The sequence below is a fragment of the Lynx canadensis genome, chromosome A1, assembly GCF_007474595.2.
Source record: "Lynx canadensis isolate LIC74 chromosome A1, mLynCan4.pri.v2, whole genome shotgun sequence".
In the NCBI taxonomy this organism is placed as follows: domain Eukaryota; kingdom Metazoa; phylum Chordata; class Mammalia; order Carnivora; family Felidae; genus Lynx; species Lynx canadensis.
Genome location: NC_044303.2, coordinates 121,528,736 through 121,550,753, shown reverse-complemented (window position 1 = coordinate 121,550,753; position 22,018 = coordinate 121,528,736). Strand labels below are relative to the sequence as shown.

Below are 22,018 nucleotides of genomic sequence, written 5' to 3'. Positions count from 1 at the left end.
CATCACAACAGGTGCCCTCCTCAATGCCCATCACCCATGTTCCTGTCTTCCCCAGGCCCCATCCACCCTCAGTTTGTTCTCTGTATTTAAGAGTCTCTTATGGTTTGCCTCCCTCCCTCTCTGTAACTTTTTTTCCGCCTTACCCTTCTCCCCTGGTCTACTGTTAAGTTTCTCAAGATCCACAGATGAGTGAAAACATATGGTATCTGTCTTCCTCTGACTGACTTATTTCACTTAGCATAACACCCTCCAGTTCCATCCATATTGCTACAAATGGCATGATTTCATTCTTTCTCATTGCAGGCACATGTACCCCAATGTTTATAGCAGCACTTTCAACTGTAGCCAAATTATGGAAAGAGCCTAAATGTCCATCAACTGATGAATGGACAAGTGAAATTTTAAAATACGGAATCAGGGGCACCTGGGTAGCTCAGTTGGTTAAACATCTGAGTTCGGCTCAGGCCATGATCTCACAGCTTGTGGGTTCGAGTCCCATGTCGGTCTCCATGCTGACAGCTCGGAGCCTGGAGCCTGCTTCAGATTCTGTGTCCCCCTCTCTCTCTGCCCCGCTCATGCTCTGTCTCTCTGTTTCTCAAAAATAAATAACCATTAAAAATTTTTTTTAAATATAAAATATGGAATCAGCTTACATGTACAATGGTTGTTCACTGTTTAAAGGAACCTTATTGTAAGTCTTTTTTCGCAAAGCTAGTAATCACCCATTAATTTCTGCTATCCTTACAAACTTTAATTTTCATGTATAACACATTTATTCAACAAATTATTGAATGCTTATTATGTTGCAGACACTGTGTTAAGCATTTAGAGTGGAGTGGTTAGCAGAAGAAGCGCGGCTGTCCTTCGTGGAGGATGCATCCTTCCAGATCAGGAGAGACAGAGTTGCCCAGAACTCAGTGAGTGAAGGCGAGTAGGAAGCTGTCTCTGCAGCATCTTGATTCGGGAGGTGTTATATAGGCTTTGCCTCACAACCCTGCTTAACAAATGCTTTGAAATTCAGAACCTGCAACAGTCATTCTCCATGGGTTTGATGAGAAGGGTATATAGCAGAGCTGGCAATTCCCTCCTGTTGTCTTTCTAATGTAACGCTGAACTATGATTGTAGACCTTTTCCCTCAACTGCACTTTTTTCTAATTTTCTTTTCTCTCTGGACATTTCCCCAGCATTGCTGGGGTCCACACCTCCATAAGGCATGTCTCAGAGGCTTACTTCGGAGACTCTTAAATACCCTGAACGTGGACATGTCCAGTTAGATGTGTACCTGTCTTTAAAGAAATAAGATGTCTGTTGTTACAGTGCTATGACCTCAGGTTCCAGAATATCAGTGCAACATTCTTTAGAAGGGATGTTTCACTTTGGATTAAGTCTACGTTTGGAATCAGCCTATTGTCAAGGGGAGAAGGTTAATCCCGGTGACAGGAAAACACCCCACTATGAACTGGTTTGGAAATTACTTCTCTAGATTTCCTGAGGATGTTTCCTTACTCAACATACACTCACCTCTGTTGCTTTCACTCAGATCATCCGAAGATGAGCAACATTTTATTTCCAGCACGAGGTAGAGAGTTTGGTGATACCCTTTTCTTCCAGGTTTTTCTCTTTGGGTAGTATGTCAAATCTCTCTCTCTCTCAATCTCTTTAACAATCAGTCTCTTCTTATAAGGATCCAGAGAGAAGAAAACTGGGCTTGAGAAGAAAGTAGTTGCTATCCTTTTCTATGGGTACTTGAAAAGGGACAACCGATGAGTTCCTTCAGGCTGTGCTTGGCTAGTGAAAAGAGAAGGGCTGGCTTGGGTGAAAGAGTGTCTCTTTACCCTTAAGTTACAATGTCGAACCCTGACCAAGTGAAACTTTATTTCTGGTGGCTGCTAGTAATTTCTACCCTTTTGAAATAAAAACTCGAGGGCTTTGGCTTCAGTTAAATTTGAAGTAATCAAGGAGGCCTGAATGGAAGGTGGAATGAAACCTTAGAATTGCAAGTTTCATCAAGGGAGAGAGAGAGTGACAGGAAACCCCCTTCAGGCAGAAGCACCAGGCAAGTGGGGCCATGGCCTGGGGAATGTGTTCTGCTTCGAGAAGAGGAGAAGGACAAAGTGAGGTCAGAAAGGGGGAAGGGTGTGCACCTTCAGTAGGAGCAGAGAACTGGAATGACTTGAGTCAGTGTCCTGCCTCCCACCAGATGAAGCCTCCCTCTGCTTCTGTCTTGGTTCTCCTGGGACTGTCCTGAGGTTCGCACTGGAAGTTCTCCATCCTGGGAAAACTGGGATGATGGGTCACCGTGGCTGAAGTTTTAGGTACTTGGGCAGCACACATGACATCTGGGAAACTGCCCCAGTTCTCTTCCCTCTGTTTTTTCTCAGAAAAGGGTACAGAATGCTCTCGGCTAAGTGCAGTGTCACTAAGCGACAATAACAACAACCGCCATCAACTGCATGTCTACTATGTGCCAAGTGCCTGATCTTGTTTCATCCTCCAGGCAACTGGGGAGGTGAGATGTTTTTAATCCAGTTTTATGGAAGAGAGGCCAGAGCTGAGGGCTCTGACAGGGTGTGTTTTCCGAGGTCAAACAACTAGAAAGCAGCTGAGCCACGTTTGAATTTTAGGGTGCCTGGGTCTAAAACCTGTCCTCTTCCACTAAATAAAGAACTTGCTCAATTTGATGGCAAATGGACCGCTGCTCTGATTTAGCAAAGCTCTGTCACCATCGGCCTCATCTTCTGTTTCCAAACTCTTTCCTGTTCTTAATGGTAGTCGAAGATTCCCCGGGATATGCGGGGAGCTCAGAGATGTGCAGGAAGCTACAGTAGGTGCTTTAGTCTGATACTTGTAGCAGCCCCTGATTAATTATTCAGTTTTTAAAGGACCTACTAAGTGCCTGGCACATAGAAGGTGCTCAGTGAAGGGAAGCTATGCTTGTTGTTTTAATTATGACACATGAGCTATAATCTTGAGCTGCAACTTTTTAGTGAATGCATATCAATTCAAACATTTTAATATTAAAATCACCAAGGATTCAGGGTATTAAGACACTCAGTAATACACTTGCTGAATTCAGAATTAGGCAAACACACAAAAAACAACTTTTTCTCCCCCACCACGGAGAAGGTGCTTGCTCTCTTTGCTGTTTGATTTGGAATAGAGGACAGCCTTCCTTGCCATCATAAAAGCTGTTACACACAGAATGCTGAGATGGAAGCAGAAATTGTTTTCTAGGGCTGAAAGCTGTAAATGGTTCGTTTCAGGGAAAAACCTAATCCAGAGGCTTAGGCCTATGAAATTCCTTTACTAATATCAGAGATAATTGGAAGCTCCCAGTATAAGGACAGAAGCCCCAAGTTGTGAGCGTCACATTGAGAGATAAATGCCTTGGCCTGTATAGAGGGATGCGGGGAGCTCTTAGGCCAGTCTCTGCTTTTATTTCCTCTTTCAACACCTGAGAGTTGTACATTTGCTAGAGAAGGAAACACAGTTAAGATCACATGATTTATAACTAGATTTGAGGAGGACTCAAAGAGACATGGGCATTCAGTTTGGTCCGGTTCAACAAATAACCAACCACATGGCCCTTAGGTGTCAAGGTCGTGTGCTGGATTCTGGGCTTATATGGAGAAGCAGGATGTCCCTGCTGACCCCAAGGAGCTCACACGGAGACGGAGGAAGTAATAATAAATTAATTATAAAGGTGGTTTCCTCAGGGCCAATTTGAAATCTTCATGGTTGTCTTAATCTGCTTGGGCTTCCGTATCACAATACCGTAGACTGGGTGGTCTAGTGGACAGAGATGCATTTTCTCACAGTTCTGGATGCAGGAAGTCCAAGGGTAAGGTGCCAGCAAGCTCAGCTTCTGGGGAGGGCTCTCTACCTGGCTTGTATCCTTCTCACTGGGTACTTAACGTGGGCTCTTGACATGGCACTTCTATCTGACTAGGGTCCTACCCCTATTCCTCACTGAACCTTAATTACCTCCTAAAAGCTTTCTCCAAACAGTCACACTGGGGCTAGGGCTTCAACATAGGACTTTGGGGGAACACAGTTCATATACCACAGGCCCTAACCCACATCATTAAAATGTTTTAAAATGTAACTCATACCATAGGTTATATCCACATCCACATTTTTTTTTTTTTTTTGCTGTCCAGTAAGTGAAAGGATTTTTATAATTACTTCTGAAATTATTTGGCTAGCAGTAATTAATTCATTTTATGATTGGCACTTATTTCTTAGTAATCATTCATACTTGGGATTTTCTGCAAAATGAGAATTCTAAATTGTTTCTCAGTGTAATGAAATATTCGTGGGTTTGTAAATTTGACGGTTAATGAGATCGGCATCATGCTAGATTTTTGTGTTTAGTTGAGCATTAGCTGATTTTGCAGTCTGTCTTATAGTTTTTATATTTTGGAGCCACTATTTTTTTCCAGGTCTCAAATACTTTTGCAGGCTCTTGGAAAGTGTGTTAGCCTCTAAGCATTGCCTATAAATACCTAAGGGATAAAGGGGCTTCTAGCCAGGGAGCTCCTGACCTTAAGCTCTCTTCCAGGCTCTCATGCCTCTCCCAGCTCATGTCTCACGGGCCCTGAAGACTGGCTCTGTTCCAACCGTCCTCTTCCCCGCCAGCCTACCTCCTATTCAGTGTTCCTTGCCATCTCTGTTACGTTGACATCACCACCCACCTAGTGGGAGACTCAGAGGTTCCCGCGGTCATCATCAGTGATCTCCATATCCACCTGTATCAGGTTTCAGGATGGTGTCAGGAGACTGCATAGGTATTGCCTGGCAACTCTGTTATGAGTACTGATTTCTGTACCTCATGTTTGGAGACCTGTGCTGTTGGCTTGGGGCGAGACTTGGGCATTTGTGTTTTTAGCAAGCTCATGTGCTTATTAAAAAGCACACCAGATTTGGGAAGGTGTGGACGTGGGTAGCGTTGGTGGGATGAAACAGAGATATAGATCTTAACAAGAACAGTGCACCCCCGTTGCATTTATTGCCCCAGTTTAGAGATTCTCAGAGGGCCCTTCTGCTGTTTCCAAGATGCCCTGAGGGTGTTGCCTTAAGGGTGCTCAGGAATGTTCCGCTCTGGCCTCCAGGCTCTAGGTCCCAGGTGCTGAGCGTTGGTGACTAGTACCGCAACGACAGCTGTTACGGGAAGAAATTCTGCTGTCTCTTGTTTATTTTGTCTCAAGGATGAGGCAGGCTCTTTAATTCTTCACAGCACACCAGAGACAGGTACAAACTGTTAATGAGGCTTGCCAAAAGGGAAGCACAATCTAGAATAATTACTACCATGTACAGGCTCCCTCCTCTCCATCTGCCCCTTCCGTAAGGCTAGGTACAACTTAGCCTTCACTGTGGGGCTTGCCCCAGGTATCCCCATGGTAGGAGCTCAGGTCAAACTGTCTCCAGAAAGAGAAAGACGTTTTTCCACCTCACTTTTAAAGCCCATCCCCACCTGTTGGGATGAGCCCTGGGTGTTGTATGGAAACCAATTTGACAATAAATTTCATATTAAAAAAAAAAATAAAGCCCATCCCCTGGGCCCATATTTCCTACTTCAGAATGATAGAGTAGAATATCTATTCCCTTCAGTGAAAACGAACCCAAATTGTACTTTGTGGGCCCAGTAGGACAATCTTACAGTACTTTGATATCAAGACATCTTCTTTTTATTTTATTAAAATTGTTTTTAAGTTTATTTATATATTTTGAGAGAGAGAGCAAGCCGGGGAGGGACAGAGAGAGAGGGAGGGAGAGAATCCCAGCCAGGCTCCGTGCTGTCAGCATAGAACCGCATGTGGGGCTTGAACTCACGAACCTGAGTTGAACCTGATCAGACTTGAGTTGAAATCAAGAGTCAGACACTTAACTGACTGAGCCACCCAGGCGCCCCTCAAGATGTCTTCTGAAGTCTTGGTTGTTCACTTAAATGATACTGCATGTTCAACTTCCATAGCCTAGTCCCGATTTCCATGTCTGATTCCTTATTAATCTCTTCAACAAAGGCTCAAAACCCTTGGGGTGTATGTAGCCTCACTCAGGTCACCTTGTTACATACTCTCTGGGCATAGCAAACTAATTATATGTCCTTCATTTGACATAATAACCCTATGAGGTCATTTTTCTTTATCTCATATTTGGATAAACAGAAACAGGTTAAGCGACTTCACCAAGGTCACTTTTCCTGGAAGTGGCATGCTGGGATTTGAACTGAAGCCTCTTGGTTCCAAATTGTGAATTTAGCTATTAGGAAACACTGAGGAAATAGGCTGGGCATTAAGGTGGAGTGACAGGATCTGGAATAATCATGCCATTAACAGAGATAGGGCACAGTCAGTGGAGAAGGAGTGATGAAGTAGGAGGGGAGTACATGGTGAGGAGCTTGGGCTATGAAGTAAGAACCACTTGGCATTCTTGGGTCCCTTTCTCCTCTTTATCACTCTGTCTTGGCTTAATGGTTATCCTTCTGAACCATTATCTTTGTTTTCAAGTTAATCACCATTTTGACTCTCCAGGAACCATGCACCAGCCCAGGCCGTGACGAAGCAGCCTGTCTGGGGAGATACCGGCAGGACCACAATCATGATTGTCCAGACAGGTGGAGACTGGAGCACTGGCCTCTTCAGTGTCTGCAGGGACAAGAGAATTTGTATGTTTTTCCTGTTCATTTTGAGTTCTCCTTTACTATTTTCTTTCCCCAGGCATCAGATGGGTGCAAAAGCTATGTCAGGCACAAGGACAGAAATATAATGTTTTTAGAATAACTGGACTGATCTTCTAGTGACTCATATGCACTTATTGGCAGGAAAAATCCTGCTTTTCAGTGATGGGAATGATTTTATAGAGTCAGTGGTGACTTCAGAGATTTTTTTTAGATGACAAAATTCACTGTTGGCAAAGATGCCTTAGTGGGCCCCCCCATCTGCTGCTGGTGGGAGTTTAAATTGGTATAACCTTCCTGCCGGATGGCTTAGCAATACATATAAAAAGAACCTCAAGTGTTACATAGTGTTTGACCCAGTAATTACATTTTTAGGTGTTTAGTCTAAGGAAATAAATCCACGTGCAAAGATTTAGCAACATTAAATTTTGCGGCATCGGATATCCCAGCAACAGTCTGGAACAACCTAAAATATTTGATGGGGGCATGCATACAAGGAATTATTATACAGCCATGAAAAGTCATGTCATAGAATAACATTTAATGGGATGAAAGATGTCTTGGTATTTTTTAAGTTTAAGAAGCAGACTATAAAGCCAAGCATGATAGATACCATTTGTGGAAGGGTGGGGGCCATACTTGAAAAATGCCAGGCGGGATACAAATACAAAAGTTTATGACATGTCTCCAGATGGTAGGCTAATGAATCATTTTTATTTCCTTTTTTTTGCTTATCCCTTACTAGTATTTCTATGAGGAATGTGTGGTACTCTTATAAGAACAAGAATAATCACAAAAGAAGCCCCCTTTGTTGACTGAAATATTTTCATATGCTTGTTCAGCTATAAAGATGTACCAATAACACTGTCCACCAGCTATGTGATTTTCCTCTGGGAATGAAAGTTCAAAGCACATTGATTTCATTTTTATCTTAGGACATTCTGATGTGTCTCTGGTACCACATGTCAGCATTCCCTTCCAGGTCCTACCTTTGCCCTGGGGAGCAACTCGGTCACAGGGTCTTTCTTGTATATGTTGGGGTGAGGTGTGTGTGGGGGGTCCCTTTGTTGGATAAGCATTAGCTACTAATGTTGAAAATCCAACAGACCCTGGATCTAATATTTTGGAAGAATATGGCTTTCCGTGCCCATTGCAGGTTTCTGAGAAGGTCTGAATTTGTTTCTAAAGCCTCACAGAGTTGATCAATCAGCAATTGATCTCAGCCGTTTTGTGGTCCACATCCCCATTCAGCCGAGAGTCTTGCTGAGACCAAAGCTCTCCCACCATGTTTTGGTGATCTGGTCATCCAGCCTTGAGCCCTTCACTGTCTGCCTGGGCCTCACAGAGGAAAGACTGCCCAGTACAAAACCTTGCCCTCCATCCTGTTCCTTTGTCCATCTGACCCAGAGCTCAGCAGGCTTCTTCCTACCTCTGCTATCTGTGTGGACTTCTGACCAGATAATGATGGCAGCCATTCTCTGATTCTCTCAGCATTCTTCTTTGTTCTCTTCCAGATACTCTGACTTTGGCTGTCCCCCAGTACTGAGGTACAGAGAAGACAGAATAGCCATGTGGAGACATAGCATTGAATTGGGAAGTGGACCATTTTCCTTTCCTAGCTTGTAGGTGGTAGTTGGGGGACCACCAGTGCATTTTCTAGTAGGACAAAGCCTCAAATATACTGTAGTGGTGAGGAGAACATGATTATATGAGATAGACCTTGCCAGATAGAGATCTTAACTCTGCCTCTTACCGGCTATTTGGCCTTGAACAAATTCTCTGGAATTTGCCACCTCTAAAGTGAGGATAATAAAGGTGCTTACCTCAGGGGTTGTTGTTAAGATTAAAACATAATGTCTGGAACTTATAAACACTGCCTTGGAACTTAACTGAATCAGAGTTTTTTGGGTCGCATGCTATCGTTGAATAGTCCTTTCAAAATTCTTGTCTACCTACAGCTTCTGAATGTGACCTTATTTGGAAATAGGGTCTCTGCAATGTAGTCTAGTTAAAAAGAGGTTATAGTTGATTAGGGTGGAACCTAATCCAATGGCTGATGTTCTCATAAGAAGCAGGAAATTTGGACACAAACACTCAGAAGAGAAAGCCAGGGGAAGAACAGAGGCAGAGATTGGGGTAATGCATTCCCAAGCCAAAGAATGCCAAAGATTGCTAGCATCACCAAAAACTTGGAGAGAGGCATGGACCAGACTCTTCCTCCTGGAGGAGGAACTTCTGGAAAGAATTAATCCTGCTAACACCGTGATTTCATACTTCCAGCCTCCAGAATTCTCCAGTGAGAATAGTTAAAAAAAATTTTTTTTTTAATGTTTATTTATTTTTGAAGGAGAGAGACAGAGCATGAGCAGGGGAGAGGCAGAGAGAGAGGGTGACACAGAATCCGAAGCAGGCTCCAGGCTCCGAGCTGTCAGCACAGAGCCTGACATGGAGCTTGAACTCATGGACCGCGAGATTATGACCTGAGCCAAAGTCAGACGATTAACCGACCGAGCCACCCAGGCACCTGGAGAATAATTTCTTTTTAAAATTTTTATTTAAATTCCAGTGAGTTAACATACAGTGTAATATTAATTTCATGTGTATCATATAGTGATCTAACAATTCCATACATCACCCAGTGCTCATCACAAGTGCATTCCTTAATCCCCGTCACCTAGTTTACTCATCCCCCCACTCACTCACCCCTTCTCTAGTAACCATCAGTTTATGAGAGAATAATTTCTATCTCTTAAAGAGGCCCCGTTTGTGGTATTTTGTGATGGCAGTGCTAGGAAACTAATACACAAACATTGGACTTCATTAGAAGGCTTTGGGTAGCTCACAAAATAAAAAAATCAACTAAAAACTAAGCTCAGAACAGACAACCTGCATTATCAGGAGCTAGCCGACTGTCTGGTTAATTCCAAACATTTCGATCCCTTTGAGAATAAAAGGGATAAAAATTTCCTGTCTGAGAATTGATGGATCAGATGGAGTGGAATTTGCCAGGTTTAGGTCATTTGGAAGGGCAGTCCCATCAGTATTGTCCACAGTAATGAAGGGATTATTTCCCAAAATTATTGTCGGGTTACTGTTAACAGGAAATGTCCAACAAATACCCAATGAACTTAGTGAATCTAAGGTATTAATATTATCGTTCCTGTAAATTGTTACTATTCTCCGCCATTTTGGGAGCAAAGAGTAGAGTCAGGAGACTTCAACTGGCTGCTGCACCATGATTTGTACTTAATCCCAAGAGCACCTAAAAAGTTGGCTAAAGCAATGACCATCCTCACCATCCCCTCTGCCTTAAATGTTGCTTCACTGCTTAGCTCTGTTCTCCATGCTCATTAATGTTCCAACCAACTGCACTAGATCTCCTGAGGAGTCCTAGCCTGTTCGTTTGAGAGCCCATTCTGGGGGCAAGGTGAGAAGGGAGAAAATGCGGAGAAATAGAATATTCTTTACATTTTGGCATGATCCGTGGAGAAGAGGCCCAGGATATACAGTACAAGGTGCTCTTGAATGTTCTATGTTCCAATTGTTATAACCTGGATGGGCCCCCATTTTATGACTGCGCAGTGTGTCTCTAATCTGACTGTCTCAGAAGAAAACTTAAAGATAATATCACTTTCCACCCTCGTTCACTGCACTGTGATTCCCAGGACATGGGTGGAGTAAGAGGGCTATGCATCCTGGGTTTCTTTTCTTCGTTGTTAAAAAGGGCTACTTTATCCACAGAATTCCGATTCGAGCAAACCACTGTGAAAATAGTTAACAAACTTGGGAACAAAAAGGAGAGCTGCTTTCCATGACCTTGTCCATGCCAGATTCCCATCCTGGGACAGTTTTCCATTGAATTTTGAGAATTATTGCTACAATTTGTCCTCCATTAGACAAAGGTACATTATGAACAGCAATGATTTCTATTTCTTTTTGACATTTTGCTTCTTCATTTTATTGCAATTACTTTTTTTTTTAAATGGCCTCTCTCTCCCCACCTTGGTGCTTTTATGTGAATTCACAGTGCGCTGCGATTGGCAAATGGGTGCTTCTGCGTTCTTGAAGATGGGGTTTCTGAAAGCTCAGCTGTGAAGATAAAGTTGAGGGGAAATGCATGGCTGCTAAATGGCATTGTGAGTAGAAGGTGAGGTGTCCCAGCGTTGGGAATGTTTGTGATGTTGCCCCAGAGAAGGTTTATATAGAAGGTGTAATCAACATTGGTTTGTCATTCAACCCCTGTTTACTGAGCTCCTACCTGTGTGCAGACAGATGGTGGGTGTTACAGATGTAATAGTGAATAAGACGGAGATGGTTTTGCAGATAGACAATAAGCACGTAAATCAATAAACAAAAGCATGGCAGTTGTGATAAGTGCCATGAAGGAAATAAATAGGGTGCTGTGGAAGGAATCCATAGCGGAGTGGGGTCAAGGATGGCCTCTTTGAGGAACTGACTTAAGCGGATTCCTGAAAGATGGGAAGAAAGCAGCTACTCAGGCAACCTCCCTGTGGAGGGCACCATAAGCACCAGGGGGTAAAGAACTTGGTGCGACTGGTAACCATCAGATGCCCAAGATGGGGAGAATGAAGAGGGCCAGGATTTTTGTGCCCTAGAAGAGGAAAAGGCATTGAAAAGCCTTCAGCCTGGGATTTGTGTCCCTGAACTGTATCTTGGGTAAACCATAGACTCCCTGAAGGCAGGGACCACTGTTGTCTCGCTTACCACTCCGGTGCCCAGCAGAGCACCTGGCCCACAGGAGGCACGAAGAACTATTTCCCGGACATTCCATCAATGAATGAATCTTAACCTGTATTCTCAATTCTTTCTTTCTTGCCCTTCATTGAAAGAATAATAAATCCTCTGAGTTGGAAGGGCTGTTGGAGTCAGCTGGTCTGGCCCCTCACCTGCTTGGCTAAATCTCCTCTGCATTATGCCTGGCGAGAAGAACCTGACAAGTTTGGCTTTCTGAACATTTCCAGGAAGGAGGGCTTCTCTCCTTTGGAGCCAACTCAGTGCTTTGAAGGAAAAAAAGAAAAGAAAGGAAAAAAAAAAAAAGAGAAGATTTTGAATAGGTTTGCCTGCACATGATGCAAAATTCAAAAGTACCTACGCCTTTGATATATTTGCCATCTGTCCACCCAGTTTCCACCAGAGGCACCTGCTCTTACTTGAGGCCAGGTAGAGTCTATATGCTTGTAAAGATATAAAATAGTTTTAAATGAAAATACATTAATCTTTTTGTTATAAAGCTATCATGTAACATCATAAAAAAGGAAAACACACAAGGCTTATAAATGAAAAAAGCAGAATCCTGTAATCCCAGCTGTCAGAGATAATCATTGTTAATATTTTGGTATGTGTCCTTCCAGAAGTTTTGCTGAATGTGTCTGTGTATAATTTCCACAAATAGTAGAATTGTAAACACACACCGTTCTGCACCTTTGTTTTCAATTTAACAGTATATCCAGGGTATCAGACCATATCGGCACTTCTGGAGCTAATATTTTAAATTGCTGCATAGATTCCCTTGTATGAATGTACCATGATTTATTTATCCAGAAATCCCCATTGGTGCACCTTCATGGGGCCTCCAGACTTTTTGCTATTCACACCAATGCTCCGTGAATGTCTTCGTACAGATGTCACTTTTGCATGTGTGTGAGTTTACCTGTTGGGTAATTGCTGAGGAATAAACCTGCTGGCCAAATAGTATGTTCCATTTTAAATCTTGATAGTTGCTGCCAACTGAGTCTCCATTTGGAAGTTGTACTAATGTACACTCCCGCCCACATTGTATGAGTGTGCCCCATTTCTTTTTTGAGCATCTCTTACTGGTAGATGGTTCTGACTTTTTGTAATAATTGATCTGAGCTATTGCTTCGCTGCAGCTTCCTCCCACCTTCCCTACCTTTGCTCTCTGGGGCTCCGCACTCCAGTTTTGTGTAGGCTTTTTCTTTTTATCTTGCCTCCCCTGTGAGTTAGGAGGATGAATAATGAACCACATTTCGTGCATGAGGGTGGAGCCCATTTAGGAGGACAAGCCAGGAACATTTAAGCTGTGGGTGCTTACATAACTACCAGGCCTCTGGGTGTAACATAAGAAGAAGAGGCCAAATTTATGGTTCAAATCCCCTTTTGAGCCTGAGCTCCTCTAAACAATACATATATATAAAACAATACATTTTTACATATATGTATATACACAACACGTGAGTGTGTTCACCTTATAAAAAAAATGGAACATTACAGAACAGAAAACTATGTCTCCTCTTTTTTATTAAATCAGTTTGGAGGGTTTCCTTCCAGATATTTTTCTCTATATATGTATCCACAAGTAGTATATACTATTGTTTTGTAACTCTTTAAACAAAGCATCAATAGTATTACGCTGTACATATCATAATGAACTTTGATTTTTAAAATTTTTATTTTATTTTTATTTATTTTTGAGACAGAGACAGAGCGTGAGTGGGGGAGGGACAGAGAGAGAGGGAGACACAGAATCTGAGGAGGCTCCAGGCTCTGAGGTGTCAGCACAGAGCCTGATGCAGGGCTTGAACCCACAAACTGTGAGATCATGACCTGGGCCAAAGTCGGCTCAACCGACTAAGCCATCCAGGTACCCCCACTTTTATTTTTCTTAACTCAAAATATGTCTTAGAGATTTAACTCTGTTGGTTCTGAATCTTCCACTGAACTCTTAATTATTCCATAGTAGGATTTATACCATCATGGCCTATTTACACTCTCATCTATTAGTGCACATTTAAGTTTTAAATTTCAAGCTGCAGATAATGCTGCAGTGGACATCCCTGTGTTCCCTCTTTGTGTGCACGTGTAAACATTACTCTAGGGTAGATACCCCTAAGTAGAATTACAAGATCCTAGAGTGCTTAAAATTTTACTAGATTCACCCAATTGCCTTCCAAAGTGATTGTGCCCATTCCTGCTTCCAGTGGGTCCCTGTTCTCTATGGTTCTCAGCAATTTACAAATTTAGAAACATTTGGCATGCTTATGGGTTTCCAATCTGTCTTAACATGCATTTCATTGATTACTACCAACAATGAGTAGCTTTTCGTGTCTTGTTATTGGCTGTTTGTGTTTCCTCTTTGGTGAATTACTTGCTCATGTCCTGTGCCCATTTTCTTCCTTCCTTTCTCCCTCCCTCTTTCTTTCTTTCTTTCTTTCTTTCTTTCTTTCTTTCTTTCTTTCTTTCTTTCTTTCTTTCTTTCTTTCTTTCTTTCTTTCTTCTTCTTCTTCTTCTTCTTCTTCTTCTTCTTCTTCTTCTTCTTCTTTGTTTAGTTCTTTATCTATTGATGGGTAGGAGTTCTTTGCATGTTCTGGATACTCACCCTTAGCCTGTGATGTATGTTGCAAAATTTTCTCCTACAGACTCTATGGGACAGGGTTCCATCTTCCCACCTCAAGGTGTGAGCCAAGAGTGTGTGTCCTGCTCACTCCATCACACTGGAGCAGTAACATCTGACAAAAAGGAACTTTCCTAAAGTTGCATGGTGTAAGAGTGTTGCACAGGAATAAATACAAAGTAGTGGTAGTAAGGGTGCTGTCTTGGAGCAACAAGCACTGTGGCAAACTATGTACACAAAACATGAGGACATGTGGTGTTATGTGTAGTGGTTAAAACTTTGGGGCCAGACTGCCTGAGTTCAAATCAGGTCTGTGCTCTTTCCCTTTTTTTTTTTTTAAGTTTATTTATTTATTTTGACAGAGAGAGGGCGGGAGAGAGCATGGGCAAGGAATGAGTATAGAGAGAGGAAGAGAGTGAATCCTAAGCAGGTTCTGTGCTGACAGCATGGAGCCCAGTGTGGGGCTCGATCTTATGAACCGTGAGATCATGACCCCATGATATCATGACCTGAGCCAAAATCCAGAGCTGGATGCTTAACAGACTGTGCCACCCAGGTACCCCTGTCTATTCCTAATAAATGTATGGACTTGGGTGGATTACTTTTTTTTTCTTTTCAAATTTTTATTTAAATTCTAGTTAGTTAACATATAGTGCAATATTGGTTTCAGGAGTAGAGTTCAGTGATTCATCACTTACAACACCAGTGCTCATCCCAACAAGTGCCTTCTTTAATGCCTATCAGCCATCTAGCCCCTCCCTCACCCACCTCCTTCCATCAACCCTAGTTTGTCCTCTATCATTAGGAGTCTCTTACGGTATTTTGTTTCTTAAATTCCACATATGAGTGAAATCATATGGTATTTGTCTCTCCCTGACTAAATTATTTTGCTTAGCATAATACACTCTAGCTCCATCCACATTGTTGCAAATGGCAAGATTTCATTCTTTTTGATGGCCGAATGCTATTCCATTGTGTGTGTGTGTGTGTGTGTGTGTGTGTGTGTGTGTGTGTATCAACCACATCTTCTTTATCAATTCATAAGCTGATGGAAATTTGGGTTCTTTCCATACTTTGGCCATTGTTGATAATGCTGCCATAAACATTGGGATGCATGTACCCCTTTGAATCTGTACTTTTGTATCCTTTGGGTAAATACATAGGAGTGCAATTGCTGCGTTATAAGGTAGTTCTATTTTATTTTTTTAAATTTTTTTTTTCAACGTTTATTTATTTTTGGGACAGAGAGAGACAGAGCATGAACGGGGGAGGGGCAGAGAGAGAGGGAGACACAGAATCAGAAACAGGCTCCAGGCTCTGAGCCATCAGCCCAGAGCCCGACGCGGGGCTCGAACTCACGGACCGCAAGATCGTGACCTGGCTGAAGTCGGACGCTTAACCGACTGCGCCACCCAGGCGCCCCAAGGTAGTTCTATTTTAAACTTGATGAGGAAGCTCCACACGGTTCTCCAGAGTGACTGCACTAGTGTACCTTCCCACCAACAGTGCAACAGGTCTCCCCTCTCTCTGCATCTTTGCCAACAACTGTTGTTTCTTGTCTTGTTAATTTTAGCCATCTGACAGGTGTGAGGTGGTATCTCATCATGGTTTTGATTTGTATTTCCCTGATGATGGGTGATGTTGAACACCTTTTTATGTGTCTATTAGCCATCCGGATGTCTTCTTTGGAAAAGTGTCTGTTCATGTCCTCTGCCCATTTCTTCACTGGATTATTTGTTTTTTTGGGTGTTGAGTTTCCTAAGTTCTTTATAGATTTTGGATACTAACCCTGTATCAGCTATATCATTTGCAAATATCTTCTCCCATCCCGTAGGCTACTTTTTAGTTTTGTTAATTGTTTCCTTTGCTGTGCAGAAACTTTTTATCTTGACTAAGTCCCAATAGTTCATTTTTACTTTTGTTTCCCTTGCCTCTGGCAACATGTCTAGTAAGAAGTTGCTCCGGCCAATGTCAAAGAGGTTTCTGCCTGTGTTCTCCTCTAGGATTTTGATGGTTTTCTGTCTCACATTTAGGTCTTTCATCCGTTTTGAATTTATTTTTAAATATGGTGTAAGACAGTGGTTCAGTTTCATTCTTCTGCATGTTGTTGTCCGGTTTTCCCAGCACCATTTGTTGAAGAGACTGTCTTTTTCCCATTGGACATTCTTTCCTGCTTTGTTGAAGATGAATTGATCCTATATATCTATGAGTCCATTTCTGGGTTTTCTATTCTGTTCCACTAATCTATGTGTTGGTTTTTGTGCCCGTACCATACTGTCTTGATGACTACAGCTTTGTAATAGAGCTTGAAGTCTAGAATCATGATGTATCCAGTTTTACTTTTCTTTTTCAGGATTACTTCAGCTATTTAGGGTCTTTTGTGGTTCCGTACAAATTTTAGGATTGTTTGGTCTAGCTCTGTGAAAAGTGCTGGTGGTATTTTGATAGAGATTGCATTGAATGTGTAGATGGCTTTGGTAGTATACACATTTTAACAGCGTTTGTTCTTCCAATCCATGAGCATGGGATGTTTTTCCATTTCTTTATGTCCTCTTCATGTTCTTTCATAAGTGTTTATAGTTTTCAGAGTACAGATCTTTCATCTCTTTGGTTAGGTTTATTCCTAGGCATCTTACGGTTTTTGGTGCAATTGTAAATGGGATCAATTCCTTGATTTATCTTTCTGCTGCTTCATTATTGGTGTATAGAAATGCAACTGATTTCTATACGTTGATTTTTATATCCTGTGACTTTGCTGAATTCACATATTAGTTCGAGCAATTTTTTGGTGAAGTCTTTCAGGTGTTCTACATACAGTAATGTATCATCTGCAAATAGTGAAAGTGTCACTTCTTCCTTGCCAATTTAGATGCCTTTTATTTCTTTTGGTTTGATTGCTGAGGCTAAGACTTCCAGTATGATGTTAAATAGTAGTAGTGAGAGTGGACATCCCTGTCTTGTTCCTGACCACAGGGGAAAGGCTCTCAGTTTTTCCCCATTGAGGATGATATTAGCTGTGGGTCTTTCACATATGGCCTTTATGATGTTGATGTATGTTCTATCTTTCCTTACTTTGCTGAGGGTTTTTATCAAGAATGGATGCTGTATTTTGTCAAATGCTTTTTCTGCATCTATTGACAGGATTATATGGTTCTAATCCTTTCTTTTATTAATGTGGTATATAATATTGATTGATTTGTGAATATTAAACTGCTTGGGTGAATTACTTAAGTCCTCTTGCCATCAGGTTGCTTATCTATTAAAATGGATATAATAAGAGTATCTATATTATAGGATTATTGTGAGTATTAAGTGAGTTAATGAATGCAAAGTATTTTTAGCAAGGTGTGGCACATGGTGAGGTCTAATATTAGCTATTACATAATAAGAATTTGGCTTTCATATTGTTTTTGATCATATCTGTCTTGTGTACTGAGGTAATTGGATGTGTGTTTTGTTGTGTTGCCTTCAGCATCGAGTACTGCACCCTAATGAACACTTAGACAACATGATTTTATGATGGAAAGGATTAAAAATAAAAATAACAGCATGTATTTTTTTAAAAAGACTTAATAGTCACAAAGATAAGGTATAGGAATTCCAATGGACAAAAGAGCTTCTTTACAATATATTTACTGAGGATGGTGGGCATTTCTCTTTTCCAATTAAAGTGTACAGCTTGGGCAATTGTGTAAACACAATTTATTATTCACTTAGTTTGCCAGCTTTATAATTATACAATTTTGATTAATTTTTTATTTGCAGGCATTTACACTATTTCATAATCCATGCATAAAATGAGATTTGATTGATTTTTTTTTTAATGTGCCATTGATTTCCAAGTCTCCTAATTCAGGGTTGCATACAATGTGACTACTGTGAACTCACAGTAAGTTTACTGGGCCATCTGTCCTCTGGGCTGTTCATGCCAGGGGTCAGTGCTCAGTGGGGCCCTCTGATTTTTTTAAAAAAATTATTTATTGGGGCGCCTGGGTGGCGCAGTCGGTTAAGCGTCCAACTTCAGCCAGGTCACGATCTCGCGGTCCGTGAGTTCGAGCCCCGCGTCGGGCTCTGGGCTGATGGCTCAGAGCCTGGAGCCTGTTTCCGATTCTGTGTCTCCCTCTCTCTCTGCCCCTCCCCCATTCATGCTCTGTCTCTCTCTGTTCCAAAAATAAATACACGTTTAAAAAAATTATTTATTTATTTTGAGAGAGAGAGAGAGAGAGAGAGAGAAGAGCACGCAGATGTGTGAGCTGTGGTGGAACAGAGAGACAGGGAGAGAATTCCAAGCAGGCTCCATGCTGTCACCATAGAGCCTGATGCAGGGCTCGAATCCACATGATCTGATCATGATCAGATCACGATCTGAGCTGAAACCAAGAGTCAGATACTTAACGGACTGAGCCACCCAGGTGCTCCTGTGCATTTTCTTGTGTATAAATTATGTCTGAATAACATTTATTACATACATGCTTTAAAGGTTATGACTAGCTTTTTGGTATTTAATTGTTTGTTATTATTACTGCTATTTTTTGCTGTTTCATAGTCCTAATTATTTGTATTCTTCAAGGTCGTCCTCTTTTGTGATGCTGGATGACTTAACATCTTAACTGTATATCTGGGATTCTTAACCTGCAGTTTGTTGATAGCTTTCAGTGGATCCTTGGACCCCACAAAACTGAATGCACAATTTTGCATGTCTGGGTATCCTTCTTTTCCCTTGAGGAGTGACTTCACAGTTATTATCATATTCTTAAAAGGGTCTGTGACCCAAAACATATTTAAAACAGAACCTCTGTGTTAGATGTTTCATGCAGAATATGTAGGAAACAGTATCAGGAGTTAAAGATCAGTGGCTGAATAAATGAGAGACTGTTTCCAGTTGATGCTAAAGGAACCAAGCCTCTAATAGTTTACAGATTAAAACTGGCAGATGTCGGTGGCTCCATGAAACTAGCAAAAATTAGAGTAACCTTCTGGCCTGAGAAATAGAATACAGTCCTGATGAGAACAGCAGACAGAATCCATGCAGCATAAAAGATCTTTTAATCACATTGACAGAAAAAGATGCCTGTTATTCAAAAGTATCGTATACTGGGTCTATTTTAAATATTGAAAATAGATAGATGAACATAATAGAAGCAACAGCTACAATTCAACTGTAAAAAATTATTTAATGCTTTTCTCTTGACAGGAAAAAACAATTACCATCATGAACGCTAACAGAATTGTATCAGGTTCAGCTTTGCCAGTGTTTAACAAAAGAAGACAATTTTGATGTGGCTCAGTTATGGCAATTTTCATACACTGAGTTTTGACAATTGGTTATTCATTCTCAGTCCCTGATTGCAGGGAGGCAATGTAGCATTAAATTGATGGCACGGGGTTGTAAATGCTCTTTGAGATGTGGAGTTGCTCTGAGCACATCTGAGAACCTTGGTTTTCTTTTATGTGGTTATTGACAGGTTTCTGTGGTCTGTTTTGTCCAATGTGCCTCGAGTGTGACATCGCCAGGCATCACGGAGAGTGCCTTTGTTGGCCATTGTTACCTGGGTCCACCTTTGCACTGAGAGTTGGCACCAGAGAGAGACATAAAATACGGGTAAGTGTGTTTGAAAGTATATGTGAACTTGGATCTCTATAAGAACCTGGATGTCTTTCAAACCTGCGAGTTTCAAAAAAAAAAAAAGGTCTGGATGAGGATGCTTAAAAACACCACACTTAGTGGAAGCCTTTGGAAAAGGAAAGGGAAGAAATTTCTGATTTCATTCATTACGAGGATGTATGTTAACCAAAATGCCACATTATGAAGGGTACTTCAAGTGGCACCTATTATAATGCTGATCACCAGTCACTGGGCTACTTCTGTTTCTCTTTCTCTTACTGCATCAAGAGAAGATGATGGGTAGAATTGCACCAAATTTGGAGGATATACTTGGGATGGTCTGACTTCAAATGAAGACTATGTGGCATATGCAGAATTCGCTTTGGGGGTTCCTGGGGGATGCTTCAGAGTCCATCAATTTCCAGGGCAGCTGAGACTGAGGCACAGTGAGAGACTGAGCCCAGACAGATCAGACCTACCAAGATGTGGACAGTTAAAGATAAAAAAGACATCTCCTTATATATTCATGTGGAATGATCCCTAAAATATATTTTGAAGTGAAAAAAAAAAAAGGACAAGGCACAGAAGTACGCAACTATTTACATAAAAGGACTCTATATATACTTGTGTAGACACTGAATTTGTGTGGAAGTGCATATAAAAACCTGCCAACAAAAGTTACCCCCAGGCAAGTTCACTGGGTGGCTGGGGACAGCTGTGGAGGAGGATGTTCTTTTTACTTCCTGTGCCTTCTTACTGTGAGAATTTTGAACCATACGTACTTATTACCCACTCCAAAGAAATAAATAATTATACATATTAAGTCCTAACAGAAAAAAAATATCATGGACAGAGAAATCAGTGGCTTCCAGTATGAAGTCTATGTCAGAAGCCCTAAGTAAGGACCGGTCTCTGAAGTGCAAGGATGGATAAGCGGTTGAGCTGCTTGGCACTTGGGTATCCTGGTGGGTCAGTGTCCCTGGGCATGGATTTAGGGTATTGACTTGGTGGATCTTGGAAGCCATGGGTGGGCTAGGGCTTCAGGAAATATCGTAGAGGCCCCTGGGTAATGGTCATGAGTCTGTGTGGTTGGGCCACAACGGAGACCTGGGTCTCGCCCTAGGGCACACTGTGTGAGGACTGGCTAGCGGTGCACTGCTGTTGGCCCTTTTCCATCTGTCAGGTGGCCCGGGAACTCAAGATGAGGGCCTCCCAACTCTACGAAATCTGTGCAGCTCCGTCAATCAAGGACAACTTTATCTGACAGAGCCAGAAAACTCTTCCTCCTCACCACCGCCCCCACCCCCTCCCTCCTCTCAAACCCCTCTTAGAAGAGAGAGTTCTTTTCACTGAAATAATATGAAAATAAAGGATTTCTCCCCTACTGTCTTTCCTGTTGTTCTCTCTTTACATGCGCCTCCGGGGAAGTCTCTCTGTCATTTGTCTGGATTTGCTCTTCCAGCCTCACCACATAAGGCAACTTCCAGAGGTGAGTCTGTGCCTTCCACACCCGCCTGGAGTTTGAGAAGGTGGCATTTCCCCCCGGTCTTCCTTCTACCATCCTTTCATGGGAAGCTTTCTTTTGCTCACCCCCTGTTCCCAGAGCGCCAGCAGTGGGGCAGGAGATGGTTAATCTTAGCACCTGGACTGGACGTTGTCACTAAAGCAGAGAAGCATTGTCTCTCCCTTGTCCTGACCCCTTCAGTCCCCACGGTGCAAAGGAGACCGTCTCAGGTTGCTGCTGCTCTTGAACGCCTCCCCACCACCGGCAGATCTTCGGCCTCAGGCTTGAAGTTTTAGGTGGGCAACTGAATTGTGTCTGCCCCATCCGCACCCCCCCCAAAAAAAAAGATGTGTTTGATTTTACTCATATGTGATATTTGAGAAACTCAATAGATAATCATAGAAAAGGGAAGGAAAAATAAGGTAAAAACAGAGGGAGGCAAACCATAAGAGACTCTTAAATACAGAAGAATAAACTGAAGGTTGCTGGAGGGGAGGTGGATGAGGGGATGGGCTAAATGGGTGATGGGCATTAAGGAGGACACTTGTTGGGACAGGCACTGGGTGTTCTATGTAAGTGATGAACCACTAAATTCTACTCCTGAAATCATTATTAATATACCTATATGCTAACTCGCTTGGATTTAAAAAAAAAAAAAAAGATCTGTTGAAGTCCTAATTCCTGGGATCTGTGAATGAAACCTTATTTGGAAATAGGGTCTTGGAGATGTAATTAAGTTAGGTTGATGTCATTAGGGTGGGCCGTACTCCAGTATGACTGCTGTCATCACAAGAAGAGGAGGAGACACGCAAACATAGATGCACAGAGGGAAGCTTCTGCAGAGCTGAAGGAGGCGG

The 22,018-nt window shown here is 42.0% G+C and overlaps 1 protein-coding gene across 1 annotated transcript; it reads left to right on the top strand.

Annotated features, from left to right (window-relative positions):
* Positions 1 to 1,455: 1,455 nt before the first annotated feature.
* PLAC8L1 (PLAC8 like 1) lies at positions 1,456 to 20,967 on the top strand. Its single transcript, XM_030320732.1, has 4 exons — positions 1,456 to 1,580; positions 6,535 to 6,668; positions 19,518 to 19,654; positions 20,781 to 20,967. The coding sequence occupies exons 1-4, from the start codon at positions 1,456 to 1,458 to the stop codon at positions 20,919 to 20,921; spliced, it is 537 nt and encodes a 178-aa protein (XP_030176592.1). The 3' UTR covers positions 20,922 to 20,967.
* The last annotated feature ends 1,051 nt before the right edge of the window (positions 20,968 to 22,018 follow it).